This window comes from Dipodomys ordii, unplaced genomic scaffold (assembly GCF_000151885.1).
Source record: "Dipodomys ordii isolate 6190 unplaced genomic scaffold, Dord_2.0 Scaffold34, whole genome shotgun sequence".
Taxonomy (NCBI): Eukaryota; Metazoa; Chordata; class Mammalia; order Rodentia; family Heteromyidae; genus Dipodomys; species Dipodomys ordii.
Window position 1 is genome coordinate 2,190,293 of NW_012267250.1, and position 13,276 is coordinate 2,203,568.

The 13,276-nt window shown below is 38.0% G+C and overlaps 1 protein-coding gene across 1 annotated transcript in view; it reads left to right on the forward strand.

Annotated features, from left to right (window-relative positions):
* The window catches only part of Atad1 (ATPase family, AAA domain containing 1), a 27,969-nt gene that overhangs the window by 10,061 nt on the left and 4,632 nt on the right, over positions 1-13,276 (forward strand). The window contains exons 3-8 of the mRNA XM_013017047.1: positions 477-597; positions 2,752-2,952; positions 3,398-3,504; positions 6,403-6,492; positions 9,473-9,523; positions 12,554-12,687. Of these exons, the coding sequence (XP_012872501.1) occupies positions 477-597; positions 2,752-2,952; positions 3,398-3,504; positions 6,403-6,492; positions 9,473-9,523; positions 12,554-12,687 (704 nt within the window). The remainder of the gene's footprint in view (positions 1-476; positions 598-2,751; positions 2,953-3,397; positions 3,505-6,402; positions 6,493-9,472; positions 9,524-12,553; positions 12,688-13,276) is intronic.

Below are 13,276 nucleotides of genomic sequence, written 5' to 3' on the forward strand. Positions count from 1 at the left end.
GTGGTGCTGAGGAATCGAACCCAGGGCCTCATGCGTACAAGGCAAGCGCTCTACCACTGAGCCACATTCTCAGCCCTGTTTCTGTGTCTTATAGCAGAATATTTCCTCCTCATAAATGGAATGAGTTCAGTTTATTAGAATTCTGCATTGCAGATTTTTAAGTACCTGGTTTAGTGAGGGTTCTGTTTTGTGTCCTTTCCTGGGGATTGAACCAGGGCTTTGTACTACTAGGCAACCTTTCTACCATTGAGCAACACTCCCTTTTTCCAGTATTAGAAAGTTGACAGCTAATTTCTTTCTCCAGTGCAAAATTTTTAATTTTATTACTACTGTGAAATTTTCCCTTGTGTTAATATATATTATTTCTAATCATCATGATATATTAGTTTGTTGTTGGGGGAATTTTTGTTTTTTAGCTTTTGTGAGTATGCATTAGTTGTAAAATTCATGTTCTTGTTGAACTTAACTTTTGCCAGGTTACTTGGAGTGATATAGCAGGTTTAGATGATGTCATTACAGACCTGAAAGACACAGTCATCTTACCAATCAAAAAGAAGCATTTGTTTGAAAATTCCAGGCTTCTGCAGCCTCCAAAAGGTATAGTATACTATAATTAATATAATACATGTGAGTGTATATACACATACCTTCACTTAAACCATTAAAACACTTACAAAAGAGGGCTATTATAGAAGTGCTATTTTGATGTTAGATTCTGAAGAGAATACTGAGATCCAAGAAACTTTTGTAAATAATAATTTTTAAGTAATTACTAATTCTTCAGCTGAAATTTAGATAAATTCTTTTCCTTGTTACATGTCACAGTAAATATTTTTTGTTTCTTCCAAGTAAATTCAAAAGAGAAAATTTAAGATTTAAAAAACCCAACTCAGTGGTTGGGCACTGGTAGCTCTCTCCTGTAATTCTAGCCACTCAGGAGGCTGAGATCTGAGGATCACAGCTCAAAGTCAGCCTAGGTAAGAAAGAATGTGAGTCTCTTATCTCCAATTAAGTACTCATAAAAAGCAGGAAGTGGCACTGTGGCTCAAGTGGTAGAGAACTAGCCTTGAGCACAGAGAGGCTCAGGGACAGAGCCCAGGTCCTAAGTTCAAACCTCAGGACCAGCAAACCAAAAAGAAAATTTGGGTTTGTCCATGCATCTGTTTTTCTTTAATGCAATTGTTTTGTGAGTACAAATTTTTAAGCTTCTCCAAAGCACAAACATTTTTGATCTGTTGAAATGGGTTATGAGAGTATCACATTAAATTAAAAAAATAGTTAAAAGGTTTGTAAATAATAATATAACTGTCTTACATTATCAACTCATTTATCACATTAAATATTATATATTACATATAATATTAATATTAACATTTTGACAACCACTTAAAGGATATGGAAAAGGTGCCATATTAATATTATTGCTAGGCTCACTGGAGATATAATATGAAGCTTAGTGGAACCTAAGGTACATACAGGAATGGGAGAGAAAATAGTTCAGTGGATAAATGTGACATTCATATAAATGTCATTCAGGTCAAACGAGATATTGCTATCTCTGTGTAACTTACCTATCATAGCTGTATCTGCCAGAAGATACAAAAGTTTTTTGTTTGTTTGTTTTGTTTGTCATGAGTCTTGAACTCTGGGCCTGAGTGCTGTCCCTAGCTCTTCAGCTCAAGGATAGTGCTCTACCATTTGAGTCACAACATCACTTCTGGTTTTCTGATGGTTAATTGGAGATGAGTCTCACAGATTTTCTTGCCCAGGCTGGCTTTGAACCACGATCCTAAGATCTCAGCCTCCTGAGTAGCTAGGATTACAGGTGTGAGCCACTGGCACCTGGCACAAAAGTTTTTGCATATTTAATCTTCTGACATTAGTAGCTGTTCAAGTAATAGTATTAGTTGCAGTCTGTGAGGAGAATTGGGAAATCTCAATCTGCAAGAAAGTAGCTAAACTATAGAAGTTGTTTATTCAAAATGAGAAATCAATAATTTGTAAAAAGATCAGATATTCTAAAAGTATGAAGTTATGGTTTGGAAGTTTTTGCTTGAATATTTTGTTCTAAAAAGCCTGAGAATTAATATGTATAGATGACTTTGCTACTAGCATTGGATATTGTATATTCCATGTGATGAAAACAGTGAAATGTAATCATCTAAGCACCTGCAGTCATCTCTGTTTTCAGCTTTAAGTAAAATAGCATTAGATTTTTTTTTTAATTGTGTCTCAAGTCCATCCCAAAAAATTATCAGTAGAAGCCGGGTGTCAGTGGCTCACACCTGTTGTAATCTTAGCTACTCAGGAGGGAGAGAGCTGAGGATCACAGTTCAAAGTCAGCCCCAGCAGAAAAGTCCATGAGACTCTTATCTCTAATAAACCACCAGAAAACCAGAAGTGGTGCTGTGGTTCAAATTGTAGAGCGCTCACCTTTAGCTAACGAGCACAGGGACAGCACCCAGGCCCAGAGTCCAAGCCCCACTACCGACAAAAAAAATAAGTATCAGTAGAGCTTCAAATTATAACTGACATATATATTTTAAGCATCTAAATGGATTTAATTAAAAATTGAGAGTGCTTGAAAATGTTAACGTGTACCGGCAAAGTTCATAGATTTCTACTATAAAAAAGATGAATAAAATAATTGAATATTAGGAGGATTGTAGTGTGTGCAGAATTAAGTTAATTACCTCATAAGCTACTGTAAATAAATTCTTAAAGGTAATAATAAAATAATGTTGATTCCAGGAGTTCTTCTCTATGGGCCTCCAGGCTGTGGTAAAACCTTGATTGCTAAGGCTACAGCCAAAGAAGCAGGCTGTCGATTTATTAACCTTCAGCCTTCAACACTGACTGATAAGTGGTATGGAGAATCTCAGAAATTGGCTGCTGCTGTTTTCTCCCTTGCCATAAAGCTACAACCTTCCATCATATTTATAGATGAAATAGGTATGTTTTCTATGTGAGCATTTGATTTACTTTATTTTTATTATCTTTAATTAGTTTTACAAAAGCATTTCAATTCAACATGTTTTATGTCTACATTTGCATGCTGGTAAGTGTCAGTCCTTTCATCATATATAGAAACATGAATTGTGTGTGTGTGTGTGTGTGTGTGCTGAGACCAGGTTTAAACTCCACTTGACAGAGCCTCTTGATACTGTAGAGTCTTTATTTCTCTTCTACATCTTGACATGAATGTAGTATTATAAAAGACACAAGTTATGTCTTAATTTTCCTAATAATTTACCAGGGATATTCTGTCAGGATAATATCTGAAAAGACAAAGATGACCTCTTTGTCTGCTTCCTTATAATTCTTTGTAAAACTGTCAGTTTTTAATTAGGTGGTTTTACATTAGATGCAGAGTAAATAAGTCATTACTCCATTTTAGACTCCTTTCTACGAAACCGTTCAAGTTCTGACCATGAAGCTACCGCCATGATGAAGGCTCAGTTTATGAGTCTCTGGGATGGATTGGATACTGATCATAGCTGCCAGGTATTTAAGCAAAATCTTCCTTAATTTTGTGTTGTTTTTGTTACCAGAGAATTTTGTAGGCTGCTTCTTTTTTTTTTTCTTTTCTTTTTCTTTTATTTGTGAAGATACTGTACAGAGGGGTTACAATTACATGGGCAGGATAATGCGTACATTTCTTACCAAGCATTGCAGCCTCCTCCTTTTGTTTACCCTTCACATCCCTTCCCAGCCTCCCCCTCCCCCCCAATCCCAATCTTTCTCCTTCCCCCCCTTCCCCCCCCCCCCCGCAACAACGTTGTAAAGCTCGTTTTGACATGACAACTTGTACTTCTCATTGTTGCAACAGGTCCACCTGTATCTTTAAACAACTGGTTTTTCCCCATCTCCTCCTCAAGTTATACTGACATCAAATATAGTGAAAGCAGGGGTTATACTGTGGGGGAGGGACATACAAAGCAACAAAGAGATAATCTTATAAGTGCATTAGAAACACATGCATGAAAGAAAAAAACATTAAGATACATATCTCAGGGTTCATTTTCCTGACATCACATTATCTGACCTTTTCCGCTTGACTCATAGATATGCTAGATATTGCAAATAAGGGAAACCATGGGACCTATGTTTCTTTGGGCCTGTGGGCTGCTTCTTATACTTTTGTACAAAAGTTTTTACATAATTTTCATACTTATCATTAAGTGATAAGGATTCAAAATAGGGTTTTTGTAAATTTTGATTCGGTCCGGTCCTGAGGCCTGAACTCTGGGCCTGGGCGCTGTCCCTCAGCTCTTCAGCTCAAGGCTAGCGCTCTACCACTTGAGCCACAGCACCACTTCCGGCTTTTTTCTTTTTGCTTATATGGTGCTGAGGAATCGAATCCAGGGCCTCAGGCATGCAAAGCAAGCACTCTACCATTGAGTCACCTTCCCAGCCCCAATTTTGATTCATTTTGATGATTGCCACCAGATGCAGAGGGAGAAATCCACACTGTGTAGTTGGTGCTCTGTGACATGGACACCCTGGTGACAGTCACATCCATTTGCTCTTTACTCTGACTCCATCAGTAGTGCTAATCAAAAGAAATGTGATGTTGGGGCTAGGAATGTAGTTTAGTGGTAGAATGCTTGCTAAGCATGCATGAGGCACTGGATTCGATTCCTCAGTACCATGTAAACAGAAAACGTGGGAAGTGGTTCTGTGGCTCAAGTGGTAGAGTGCTAGCCTTGAGCAAAAGAAGGTCAGGAACAGTGCTCTATCCCTGAGTTCAGGACTGGCAAAAAAAAAAGAAAAAAGAAATGCGACGTTTTTAATGATTGCTTTAGTTGTCGTGCTGTTTGTATATGCCTGCAGCTAGATATGGCACATCTTCAGCAGGCTTCTATATCATGATTTCTCTGTAAATGTACTGTTGGAAAGTAGCCTTTCTCACATTCATTTTGTTACCTTCAGCTGTTAGTCCAGTTAATCACATTTAAAGCTTGTCTATTTTACATGTGGTGGAATTTATTTTAGGAAGTTAATAATAAGTATATTTGAGCCTTAAATTTTTGCCCAAATACAGAATTGCACTGTTATAGGACTAACATTTCTTAAATTTGTATTTGTATTTAATTTTTTTCCTCCAGGTGGCAGTCTAGTCGATTAAAAATAAGTTAGCTTTGAGGTTCTTGTATAACACTAAATGTAAAGAATAGAAAGAGTATAAGATTTGGTGGATATCTGTGTGGAGTTCTGCTTTAGAAATCTTAAATCATTAAGCAGAAATAAAATACTATCAGAGAAATATGTTTTTATGTAATAAATCAAGTGGCTTAGTGGTAAGAGTGCTTGCCTAGCATGCATGAAACCCTGGGTTCAATTCCTTAGTACGACATAAACAGTAAAGGCTGGAAGTGGTTCTGTGGCTCCAGTGGGAGAGTGTTAGTTAGACTTGAGCAAAAGAAACTCAGAGACAATGCCCAGGCTCTGAATTAAAGCTCCAAGACTGGCAAAAAAAAAAAAAAAATCAGTTTTATTTGGGATAGCAGATGTTGATGCTATTAGGTTGTACTAAAGTATTGAAGTCTTTTACAGATGTACTTCTTTTGACTTTGTCTTCATGTGGGTTGATATAGAATTGAGTGTGTGTGTGTGTGTGTGTGTGTATGTGTGTGCGCACGTGTGTGTGTGCTGGTATGGATCCCAGGGCCTCACCCATGCTAGAAAAGCACTCTGCATTGAGCTACACTTACAGCCCCTACCCAGCATTTTGATATTTACTTTTACTCTCTTGCTTTTGTTTAAAGGAGGATTGTTTGAGGTTTTACCTAAAACTGAGAAGATACTATCTTTAGTGCTGTGATAGTTCAGTGAGATGATGACATGAAAATACATGATAAGAATCTTTAGACTTTTCCAAAATATTGTTAAAAGATTTGAAGGGTCTCCCCACTTAAATTCCTATTTTATATTTATTGAATAACTATATTTTGTGAAATACAATTTTTTAAATTAGGTTGTTGTACAGAGGTTTCAATTCCATAAGTCAGGTTAAAAATACAAATTTTTAAGTCCTTTTAATTTTTGGACAAAGCTACTCACTGAATTATTTTGTAAATATAGTAGTCTTTTTCTTAAAAAACTATTAAGAACATGGTTCACATGATAGGGTGCTTTCCTAGCTTGTGTGAGGCCTTGGGTTCAATTCTTACCCCAAAAAATAAAAACTCTTCAATTCTTTTGTAATGGTACTTGTAGCTGAACAGTACTAGAAATCCCAGTAATAATGTATTAATAGAAATCTGGATTTGCTATTATTAACAAATCTTGTTAGGATTAACTTCCATTTTGTATATAAACATATCTTCTGTGTCTTAGTAATAATGACCTCAAGGAATATTAATGTATGTTTAATACCTTGTGTTGTCTTTGTATATTTAGGTTATAGTGATGGGTGCTACTAATCGCCCTCAAGACCTTGACTCGGCTATAATGAGAAGAATGCCTACAAGATTTCATATTAACCAGCCTGTAGGTGGTCTTAATTTTAGTATATGGCTTTTTTAACAGGTCTTTATCTGTGATTTTGAGTAAGGGAATGTTTTGTTCCATAGGAATCATGTATGATGGGCAGGGAAGGAATATGGTAGGAAACCTCACGGTTGCTTCTCTTTCCTTTTCACTTTCTTTGGTCACTCCCCCCTTTCTCTGTCTCTCTTTCTCTCTCTCCCTTTCTCTCTCCCTCTTTCTCTCTCCCCTCCTTCCCTCTCTCTCTCTCTCTAGCTCTCCCTCCCTCTTTCTCACTTTCCCTCCCTCCCTCTCACTTTTTTTCCCTCTCTCTCTCCTGTGATCAGTGTTTTTATTTTTCTTCCAAGAATATAATTACCTCAAGAATATAATTACCTCAAATTTACATAGACATATGAGAAATGTACTTTAGGAGGCTACATAAGAAAAATTTAAAGTTTTGGATTATCATAGAGTAAAATTTGGTGACAAAGGTCAAAGAATTGTTTTGCTCCAAGGCTTCATATGAGGAGCAGAGCACCTGGGGTATATTTGAATAATTGTTGGCAAATGTACTCAGTGCTTCCTCCTTGATTGGGTAATGATTGGAAAATATACATCTCATCCGTACAGATGTATCCATACAGATATATGGATGAGACTGAACTATTACTTCCCTTCTTTCTAGCATTTTTTTTAAAAAGCCACTCAGCCCCCTGAGTAGTTAGGGTTACAGACATGAGCCATCAGCATCCAGCTTGTAAATTATGAAAAACTATTGCCAGTCAAAAACTTCGGTTTTTCTGGTGATATTTACATACTTAATTGCTCAATTTGAAAAGTGAAGAGATGGTTTAAATTAATATTAAACAATACATTGTGTCTAGTACAATACTTATTGAGCTTTAATATATGTCAATACGTGTACTGGAGAATGGAATGTGACTTTTCTTCTCTAAGAACTATGTTTTTGTTTTTTTTGGGTCCGGTCCTGGGGCCTGAACTCTGGGCCTGGGCGCTGTCCCTCAGCTCTTCAGTTCAAGGCTAGTGCTCTACCACTTAAGCCATAGCACCACTTCCAGCTTTTTTCTTTTTGCTTATGTGGTGCTGAGGAATTGAACCCAGGGCCTCAGGCATGCAAGGCAAGCACTCTACCACTGAGCCACCTTCCCAGCCCCTCTAAGAACTATGTTGTAGGAGAAGACAGACATATGTAAATAATGTAATATATGATTTACAAATGTGATTTTTAAAAGCTGTGAGAAGCTGAAATAATGCAACTAGTTATGCTGTATATGGAGATAGTAGAATTTACAGAATCAAGTTGGGCCTGAAGGCTGGTAAGAATTAGATAAGTGAGACAAGCAGAAAGTTTCTGTCACTGTAAACAGAGGCAAGAAGTGGGTAGATCCACTCAATTTCAGTTTAGGAACAGTCTGTTCAAACACCAAGGGGAATGGAGTGGTGAGGCTGGCAAGGTCGACTGCTGCCATGTTTAGATGAACTTTATACAAGGATTTACTGTATTTTTTAAGCAAGAGATAGGAATATTTTAGAGAAAATTCGTTTACTTTATTCTCAACACCATGATTAGTTGTCTTTATCAGTAACTAGTTGTAAGCCTGTATATAGACAACTAAGGTTTTTGATGTACATGTAGTATGGAATGTAGTATACAACATAGACTATAGCATTTATTAAAGTTGTAAATTTAAAACTGTATGCTATCACCTGAGTTTAATGGATGTCATCAAGTTCATTAAAAACTGTTAATATGTTACAGGGTAATTTTTTCTTGTGTAATTACAATGTCAAAGTGCATTATTGATCTTACCTTAAAACTCCTTTCCAAACAAAGTGTTTATTAACTATAAAAACAGTTACTGGTGGGGCTGGGAAGGTGGCTCAATGGTAGAGCGCTTGCCTTGCATGCATGAGGCCCTGGGTTCGATTCCCCAGCACCATATAAGCAAAAAAAGAGTGGCGCTGTGGCTCAAGTGGTAGAGTGCTAGCCTTGAGCTGAAGAGCTGAGGGACAGCACCCAGGCCCAGAGTTCACTGTGGTCAAGTGGTAGAGCACTAGCCTTGAGCTGAAGAGCTCAAAGGACAGTGCCCAGGCGTAGAGTTCAAGCCCCACAACTGACCAAAAAAAAAAAGTTACTGGTAGTCATATAGCATATCAAATAAACATTCCTACATACCACACTTGAGTTACAGAAACAGCAGAGCTTGGTTTCATTTTTTAGGTAATTTGATCTGACACTCATAACCAACTGTTTTTAGAGTAAGGAAAAATTCAGCCATGGTAACTTAAAAAACCATCTGTATTTATTCTGTATGTAAGGTAGTATAGAAAGGAGTTGAGCATAGTTCCTGTTTTAACTAAAGTTTGCTAATAAGTATTAGTGAATATGGAGATTACATGTTGAAATGAAGAACTGAAAGGATATAGTTATGTCTTCTAGTCATAAGTTTAGTAAATTAAGTGAAAAATGAAAATCACAGGGCTGTATGGGAAGACATAGTCTTAGAAATTCTTTTACTCACTCAGATGTTAAGGCATATTATTTCCCAGTCATTGTGCTATGCACTGAAGATGCAGACTAAAAAATATAATTCATGCTGGGTGCCAGTGGCTCAGGCCTGTAATCCTAGCTATTCAGGAGGCTGAGATGTGAGGATCATGGTTCAAAGCCAGCCCAGGCAAGAAAGTTCCTGAGACTCTTATCTCCAATAAACTACTCAGAAAACTGGAAGTGCACTGTGGCTCAAGAGGTAGAGCACTTGCCTTGAGCTGAAGAGCACAAGGACAGCACCCAGGCCCAGAGTTTAAGCCCCCGACTGACAAAACAAACAAACAATTCATTAGGACAATCATTAATCATTATAAATTGCGTAGTTCATAGTGGTGAATAAGAAAAACTAGCTTATGCTATCTCTGTCTGTCTTGTCTATCTATATGTCTATCAGTTATCTATGTTGACTGGAAATTGTTCTGGTTTTAGGCTCTAAAACAAAGAGAAGCAATCTTGAAGCTCATCTTAAAAAATGAAAATGTAAGTAGAAAATTATGATTTTTTTTCCTTATCCTGAATATGCTGGGCTGGGAAGGTGGCTCAGAGGTAGAACGCTTGCCTTGCATGCATGAGGCCTTGGGTTCGATTCCTCAGCACCACATAAGCAAAAAGAAAAAAGCCAGAAGTGGCGCTGTGGCTCAAATGGTAGAGCGCTAGCCTTGAGCTGAAGAGCTGAGGGATAGCGCCTAGGCCTAGAGTTCAGGCCCCACAACTGGACCCCCCCCCAAAAAAAAGTGAATATGTTTATATTATGAAGTCATGTTAAGAGAGAAAGGAATAGTGTAGCTTTGAACTTGAACTAAATTACTAATGAAACCATGAAACTCAGTAACTTGTAGTCAAAATGTTCTGTTTGAAGGGCGTGTGCACTCACGTATGCATGCGCGTGTACACACACGCACACACACACACACACACACACACGTACGTCTGTCTGTCCTTGGACTTGAATTCAGATTCTGGACGCTTTCCCTGGGCTTTTTTCTTGAAGGTTAGTGCTCTGTCAGTTGAGCTACAACTCTTTATTTCCAGCTTTTTTGGTAGTTAATTGAAGATTTTCAGAATTCAACCTCTGAGTAGCTAGGATTACAGGTGTGAGCTACTGGTAACCTGCCGTTTCTTTTTCTTTTTACATAGTAATATATTCACCTGGTTTAAGCATTATAACATATACATTAAATGATACACAGGGAAAAGTCTTTTCCTGCTATATTTCATCTGTATACTTTCAGATTGATACTATGCCTATAGAAGCAAATTAGAATACATTATTATTCTCTGGATTTTTTACATAAACTGCTTGACTATTAGCCAGGCACACTTACCAGCTTTTTCCATTTACCTTAAGATCTTTCTATATTAGCATATAGTTTTTCTTTATTCTATTTTTTCTGCATAATTATAATGAAAGAGGACTCTAGGATTATAGTTCTATGCTTTATTTAATCACTTCTATACTGAAGGGCATTTTAGTTAATTTTGATCTTTTACTAGTATAAAAATAGTATATTGAGGGGCTGGGAAGGTGGCTCAGTGGTAGAGTGCTTGCCTTGCATGCATGAGGCTCTGGGTTTGGTTCCTCAGCACCACATAAGCATAAAAAGCTAGAAGTGGCACTGTGGCTCTAGTGGTAGTGCACTAGCCTTGAGCTGAGCTCAGGGACAGTGTCCAGGCCCAGAGTTCAGGCCCTACGACCAACTGAAAAAAAAAATAGTATATTCAACATATGTTCATATGAACTTGTACATGTCATTTCATACTTGTGTAAGGATATGAGCAGAGTAATCTTTTCAGAAGAGAAATGACAGGGTATTTACACGGGTTGTTGGCTGTTGCCAAGTTGTCCACGACAGTTTATTCTCATATCAGCCATATCAAACTACCTCTCTCCCTACCACTTTGATGATAGGTAAAAAGCAGTTGTCTCATTAAAGTTTTAGTTTTCATTCTTTAGAGAATAAATGATTATTTCTCTATATCCATTTTTTTGATGTTGTTGCTAATCTCATGATTAACAGAAAACAAACATGAACATAAATGACCTCACATAAAATGAGAATAATATATATATAAAGTGCTTAGTACCTTACCATTAGTTAATAGATGATCATAGTAAATGTATTATTTTCTTGCTTATTTTCTCCTCTCAATCTGTATATAATTTTAATGTCATTATTTTCTACAAAGCTTATTATTGTGCTGACTTAACTATCCTGGCTGTAAACTTATGTTGGAAAGCAAAACTTTTAAATGTTTAATTAGTGTGGTGGTAGAAGAATATTAAAACATTACATTTCTGGGCTGCTAAGGTAGCTCAGTGGTAGAGCGCTTGCCTTGCATATATGAGGCCATGGGTTCGATTCCTCAGCACTACATATGCAGAAAAAGCCAGAAGTGGCGCTGTGGCTAAAGTGGTAGGGTGCTAGCTGAGCTGAGAGACAGCACCCAGGCCCAGAGTTCAGGCCCCACAACCGACAAAAAAAACGTAACCAACAAACAATGGCTAGAGATGGGACTTGGCAGTAAGAGTGTCTGCCCAGCAAGGTGGAGTCCTGAATTCAAACCCTAGAACTAACAACAACAACAAATTAACTTCTAGGAACTGTGAAACTTGCTTTGTTTTTGTTTCTTGTTTTGGCCAGTCCTGGGGCTTGAACTCTGGGTCTGGTAGCTATCCCTGAGCTCCTTTTGCTCAAGGCTAGTGCTCTACCACTGGAACCACAGAGCCACTTCCATTTTTTTTTTTCTGTTACTAATTGGAGATAAGAGTCTCATGGACTTTCTTGCCTGTGCTGTCTCAGATCCTCAGATCTCAGTCTTCTGAGTAGCTACGATTACAGGAGTGAGCCACCAGCTCCCAGCAACTGAAAGTATTATTATTATTTTTTTATCAGTCAAGGGTCTTGAACTCTTGGCCTGGGTGCTGTCACTGAGCTCTTTTTGCTCAAGGCTAATGCTCTACCACTTTTGAGCCATGGCTCCACTTCTAGTTTTCTGGTGGCTAATTGGATGTAAGAGTCACATGGACTTTCCTGCTGGGGCTGGCTTTGAACCGTGATCCTCAGATCTCAGCCTCCTGTGTAGTAGCTAGGATTACAGGTATGAGCCATCAGTGCCCAGTCTGAATTTTTTTTTTTTTGTCTATCGGTAGTGGGGCTTGAACTCTGGGCTTAGGCGCTGTCCCTCATCTCTTCAGCTCAAGGCAAGTGCTTTACTGCTTGATCCACAGAGCCACTTCCAGTTTTCTGGTGAGAAATTCAAGATAAGAGTTTCATGGACTTTCCTGCCTGGGCTGACTTTGAACCATGATCCTCAGATCTAAGCCTCCTGAGTAGCTAGGATTACAGGTGTGAGCCACCAGCACTTGGCTTAAAATATTCTTAAAAAATATTTCTCCTCCTGTGCTGTTATCATATGCCTAACTTTCTTTAGTTATAGGATCAATATTTGGAAATACTCTTGTAAATCGGTTTTGCAATTATTTTATAAGTATGTCCCTGTTTGTTTAAGGTGGATAGACATGTTGATCTGCTAGAAGTTGCCCAGGAAACTGATGGGTTTTCAGGAAGTGACCTAAAAGAGATGTGTCGAGATGCTGCCCTGCTCTGTGTTAGAGAATACGTGAATTCTACATCAGAAGAACGGTATGTGTATTTAGGCTTGACTTCTAGTATTTGGCAAATCTTTTAGAACTTTTAATTTTATTATTTTGTTTGTGGAATAAAAGATAGCATTGATTTTGCCTCTTATCTGCCATTGGCCATTTACTACTTGTATTTGTACTTTTGTATGAGATTACACATACCCTTGACAGAAAAAAATGTTCCCCAACCCCTGTAAGAATGAAGGGGGGTAACCATGGTTACTGGAAACCATGAAATGGGTCATAGAAAGCTGATTGAAACCTAGGCTTGTCCTCTTGGGAAAACAAGTTGCTCTAGCATCCCTAGATTTCTTCTGCACTTTAAAATTCTCCTATATGTAGAAATGAGTGCTCGATAGGAAATGTACTCATTACCTTACTAATGTTACTGTAACTGTACAGTATCTTTTTTTTTTATTTTGGTCCGGGGCCTGAACTCTGGGCCTGGGGGCTGTCCTTCAGCTCTTCAGCTCAAGGCTAGGGCTCTACCACTTAAGCCACAGCGCCACTTCTGGCTTTTTTCTTTTTGCTTATGTGGTACTGAGGAATTGAACCCAGGGCCTCAGGCATGCAAGGCAAGCACTCTACCA